Below are 5,365 nucleotides of genomic sequence, written 5' to 3' on the forward strand. Positions count from 1 at the left end.
CCGCTGGATTATACCGTATTTTTAACGACTCTCATGTTAAAATTCTCTGGCGTTATTTGGCACGCACTTTCTTCCGCATATTTCAAAAATTCGTTCCGATAACTTCAATTAAATCGACTACAAAACGACTTTTAACTTTCAATTTAAGGTACTAACATATTTACCAATATAAAACACTCTTTGTCTCGCTAATAACCCATACAAACATCTGCGCCCGTGCGGCAACGAGGTTGTTGAACTGATCAGGGCCGTTTTTGCAATAAAAAGCAAATAGACCTAAACTCGAGGACTTCTCTCATAAAGCTGTACATAAATAAATAAAAAAACGAAATACAATTGTATAAATCACAGGTTTAATTGGTCAGATATATCTTTGGGTACATCTAAATAAACTCGATCGAGTCCAGTGATTAGAATCAATCTTCTCAGTTTATCTATGTCAACAAAGTCTCCTTGGCTCGACCAAATGGTCAGAGTTGAATTCGGCGATGACGAGAGTAACCTTTCGATTTGATCGCAACTATTGGCTGCTATTCCAGCTCTCACAGGAAACGTGCATTTTTGTTTCAGCTCGTGTATTTTTAAAGTTTTAAGCATATCGTCAATCTGATATTCGGTGTAAAAACCTTCGACTATATCTCCGCCGTATTTGGTTGTCCATCCGATTGATAACATAGCGCAGGGGAAAGGATCGCTTTTATTTAAGAATCTCTGAGCATCAACAGGAACAACTTGACTATCGACAGGTCCTGGTAAAATATCAGCATTGATCCACAAAGGATATTGTATCTAAAAAAAAGATATACATAACAAAACATATTTTGATTTAATAAGATTCAACTAACCTTCTGATACGAAGCCTCGATGGTTATTGTCGATTTCTCGAAAACTTCTATCGATTTAAAGTCCAATTTAACTCCCTTTACCGTTATATTAGAGTTATGGTTCGATTCGTCGATCCTTTGAAGGAACTGTTTCAAACTTAGATCGGATATTTCAGCTGGAGGATGGCCCATTACAGGTTGTATAGTATTTGTAGAATCGCTATCCAAAGTACCCATTATTACATCAGCTTCGATCATCATGATATCACCTGCGATTAAAATGTTATGAATAAAATCACGAAAATTCTATTATGTAACATTGTAACTAACTTTCTAGAACGCTTTCAAGATAGCTAGCATTGTTGACCGCGTGTGCCCATGTCACTTTAGTCAAGTTGTCCTTAATGTTAGGGAAAAAGTCAGTGGTATCTGGCGGCGCGCAAACTGCACCGGCTATCAGCATTGCTAAAAAATGAACAAATGGTTAATTAAATTCGTCTGGTGGCAACAAACAGGTTTGTTTTAAATTCGTGTTCGGCATTTGTCGGTGTTTATGGAATACTCGAGGAATTCCATTGAATTGTAGGTATACAAGTCTAGACATTATAAATGAACATCTTGTGTAAATGATTTGTCATCTGGGATAAATACACCATTTTCGTTTCCTATTCACATAAATGAAATAATTACCTATCAATTACCTATTCACATAAATTAAATAATTAAGATTAGTAAATTTTTGTTTTATTCTGCGATTAACTTATAAACTTAAATGTAGATAGGGAGTTTTTGACAGTATATTAATAAATTTATAGGAGATGATGATATAAGGTAAGGTGGCCAGATTTTAAAATACCAAAGGACACTAAAAATAAAAAGGCCATCTCGGTAATTTTTGTTTATTTAAGGAGGACAAAGGAAGATAATCCTCAAAAATCCTCAGAACGTATAATATTTGTAGATTTGTATGTCGTATAATATTATAAAATTATTTTTGTGTCTAAAAAGTTTAAGGCTTTATTTTTAAATTTGTTTTATCAAGCAAAATGGAAGATACCTTTGGTTATTTTAAATGAAAGCCACACAACTTAAAGTTTTAACGATGAACTATTGAATACCAGAGAAGTAATTTGGGGGGGGGGGGGCAGGTGGAGGCCTCCCTTCCTGAATTTGTTCAGTAAAATGCATGTCATTTGATGAAATACTACAGATTTTAATGAAATCTACATATTAAAAAACAAGCACAGACTGGTCGACTTTTGCCCGAAAATATTTTTCATATATTTGTCATTTTAATGAAACTATATCGGAAAACATTTTCCAGTGATAATATAATTTATATAATTTAAACGGTAGATAACCGAGCGCTTCCACTGCGACGGCACGATTTTATTGCTTTTGGCGTGGATTTTTAACAGGAAAGTCATTTGGGGAGAGGGGCAGGTAGGGGCCATGCCCGCGTTAGCTCGGAAATTTGTATTTTGTGAATTTTCATCTAAAAATCAGTCAATTTCTCGAGAAAATTATGATAGCATTTTTTTGGAAAATAGCAAATTTGTACGAATATTTTTAAATGTTTCACAACGATTGCATATTTTTATACCGCTGCATAGGAAAGAGTAGGTCCGTGCAAGAAGTTTTTATTAAGTTATTATAGGTTAATGAAATACTATGAATCTTAATAAAATCGAAATATTAAGAAAATTACCAGTGACTGGGTAACTTTTGCTTCCCTCCCCCTCCTCATGGAAAATGCTGAAATTACGTCCCTGTTGGACACGAGTAAATACTACTACCAGATATACAACCAGCTAGATATTAGATTAAAGGGAATGAATTAAGTATGTTATTTTAATTGCTTTCGGGGGCGAATTAAGCATGTGCAATACTTAGTCGGTACACGCTTTAAATTACAAAGTTTTTTTCTAAATAAATTTTAGCACAACACTTAAAATTTATATGAGATTTTAGAATCGGTTATAATATAGGGTGTCCCAAAATTAACGAACGAAATTAAATTCAACTAACTCACTTCGCTGTGTATGGTCATTAGGCTTCAGTTGTTGTGTTAATTAAATTTTGTAAGCATGGAGACACAGATCTTTTGTGAGTATACGCTGTAAAGAGCTTCTTGAAATTTGCAATTATTGTCCACGACGCCGAATTGATGTTCCGGGATTTTCACCAACACTCTCACGCACTGCTTCGATATTGACATTTGAACGGCTTGTTTTTGGACGACCAGTGTGTTTAGCGTTTCCAACTGATCCAGTCTCTGAATTATTCAATTAAACTTAAAACACTATTCCGAACATATTTTGTATTAAATTTTCGAATTGCGGCCGCCAAACTATCATTATTTTTGAGATATTATTCAATAATTAAAATACGTTGTTGTGTCGTGTAACGCTCCATTTTTACTAACCCTAAACTCTCAGCTGTCAAATTTTTTTTTTCAGGGTTGCCAACATTTACTGCACAAATGACGGCAAATTCAAATCTTGCGTTAATTTTAAAACACCTTTACTTATATTAAAAGTTTGGCGGCCGTATATATTATTATGAAATATACCTTTGTATTATTATGAAACCTCCTTAAAAAGAGTAAACAAAAATATCTAAAAATTCTGTTGAATGCAAAGGAAAAAGATTATGAAAATCACTTTTCTGAAATAACACTGTATAACAAGAATAGAAAACAAGATTTATGTAAGATTCAACGATAAATTAAACAGAATTATTATTTATAATTTAATGTATTTTTTAATTTTCCATTAATAGCTCTAATTTTAACACATTTAGTTTTTTAATATGTTTTGTACGAAATAAAAAAAAATGAATTTTGTACAATAATTAGGATATCATTATTTTTATTTACACAGTGTTTGTGGCATAATTAGTTTAGGTATAAAAAATGCAATTTTTTTTTAGATGTACAGTTATGAGCATAGAGACAGAAAAATATAGCGCATTTTAGTTCTTAATAGTGCAACATTGAATTATAAAACACTGTTCCCTTTAATCCATATAAGATATTTGGATCAAGGAGAAATGTAGGGATGCACACGTGAGTACTATTCTATCGTTTTATTACAAATTTCGTTTACGTTTACAATGCCTTGATTTAGGCGAATTCAATTTACACGATATATTTACCGGAACGTATTCGAGGGATGAGTGTACATGTGTTAATGTTTCATTTAAATGCACGTAGTATTATTATCTAATCCCTATAATTTAAAGTGATGTTTTTCAAATGCTGTTTGAAATTATTTTTTGAAGAAGGAAATTAAAAATAAAAGAATTTGTAATATATTTTTTACAATTGGTAACCCTGAAAATATCTGACGGTAATATGTGAAATATTGATTCGATGTTGCAGTTTCATGTTCATCTAAAAACTCATAGCTATGTTGCATATACATTTAATAGACATTTTTCAAATAAATAGATGTCAAAATAGTTACAAAATAGCGTTTATTGTCAATTGCTGCCATATTTTTGTATCTGACGTTTGTTGTGTTGTTAAAGCAGTGCTCTACCTTACCGACACACTTACCTGTCAAAAGTGTGTACGACGACAAGCCTAACCACAAAACGAACTGATATGATAACTTATAAAACAAATAAATTTATGGGTATTAAAAATTATTTTGTAGGGGGGTTTATTTATTTATTTACTATGGCCAAATAAACTAGGCGGCAAGTCAACAAAATTTAAATCAATATTTTTAGGTCTACAAGTATTAAAAATCGAACGAGAAACTAACAGAACAGCAATTTATTATAAAGTTACTTGACGTTTTTATTACTTGGTTCGCTTAACGGTTGAAAAGTTTCAGCTTGCATTGTTTGCAATACGAATTCCACTTGTGTTAACTGTCAAAGTAAATCTGCTTGTTATTAGCAATGTCACGTTCGCCGACAGCGAAGTGAATGTGTACTAAAAATTGCACAATATGGTTCGTAGCATTGCTCAATAATTTGTAATCCGATTATGTTTGCATTGCTATTGAGCGCATATAGGTATAATGTGTATAGACACATCAAATGTCAAAATGCAGTAAAATTATTTTACGCTTAAAAAAAATATTTGGATCAAATTTTTAAAAGCAATTTATTGATTATATTAAATAGTAGTACTATCGTATGTAATAGGTAGGTATTAGCGACAGTACAATTAAAAAATCAGAAAAATGAGGTTATAAATATGTTATTTTTTATTATATTCTTTATGATCATATTATATATAAAATAATATAATGCTGCCAAATGTAGCAAATCGCCGTTTAAAATAATTAAATTTTAAAAAGTGGGGGGGGGGGGGTAAAATAAAATTTTAATCAATTTGCGCTACTGCGCCACTCTAAATAAATAGTTTATAATTTGAGTGAAAGTTTACTATGTAAGTCCTATGAGAGCATATTTAATTCATTACTTATGAAAATAAAACATTACTGCAGGGGCTTAATCTGTGTCTAATTGCCACCCGTCACTATCCCGTCGCTAAAAATGTATTTTAGGAGCGATAAATTATTTAA

General features: G+C 31.8%; 1 protein-coding gene across 3 annotated transcripts; it reads right to left on the reverse strand.

Annotated features, from left to right (window-relative positions):
* Positions 1-331: 331 nt before the first annotated feature.
* On the reverse strand, positions 332-4,791 carry LOC148232935 (protein FAM151B). Of its 3 annotated transcripts, none has more exons than XM_088190327.1 (5): positions 4,637-4,764; positions 4,384-4,410; positions 1,155-1,289; positions 846-1,093; positions 332-789 (listed from the first exon to the last, which is right to left on the reverse strand). In XM_088190327.1, exons 1-5 carry the CDS (start codon positions 4,671-4,673, stop codon positions 346-348), a joined length of 891 nt encoding a protein of 296 aa, XP_088046453.1. In that variant the 5' UTR covers positions 4,674-4,764; the 3' UTR covers positions 332-345. The 3 variants fall into 3 exon arrangements, with proteins under 3 accessions (XP_088046453.1, XP_088046455.1, XP_088046454.1); XM_088190329.1 differs by lacking the exon at positions 4,384-4,410 and adding an exon at positions 2,857-3,099 and having other exon boundaries at positions 4,637-4,753; XM_088190328.1 differs by lacking the exon at positions 4,384-4,410 and having other exon boundaries at positions 4,637-4,791.
* Positions 4,792-5,365: the final 574 nt, after the last annotated feature.

The sequence above is a fragment of the Plectrocnemia conspersa genome, unplaced genomic scaffold (assembly GCF_051122295.1).
Source record: "Plectrocnemia conspersa isolate PC_06_02 unplaced genomic scaffold, ASM5112229v1 ptg000008l, whole genome shotgun sequence".
Classification (NCBI taxonomy): Eukaryota; Metazoa; Arthropoda; class Insecta; order Trichoptera; family Polycentropodidae; genus Plectrocnemia; species Plectrocnemia conspersa.

Coding starts and splice junctions, on each gene's coding strand:
- LOC148232935 (XM_088190327.1), bottom strand. CDS start 4,673: ATGCAAGCTGAAACTTTTCAACCGTTAAGCGAACCAA. Junction 4,411..4,636: donor TCAACCGTTAAGCGAACCAA/GTAATAAAAACG, acceptor TTTTGTGGTTAG/GCTTGTCGTCGTACACACTT. Junction 1,290..4,383: donor GTCGTACACACTTTTGACAG/GTAAGTGTGTCG, acceptor TTCATTTTTTAG/CAATGCTGATAGCCGGTGCA.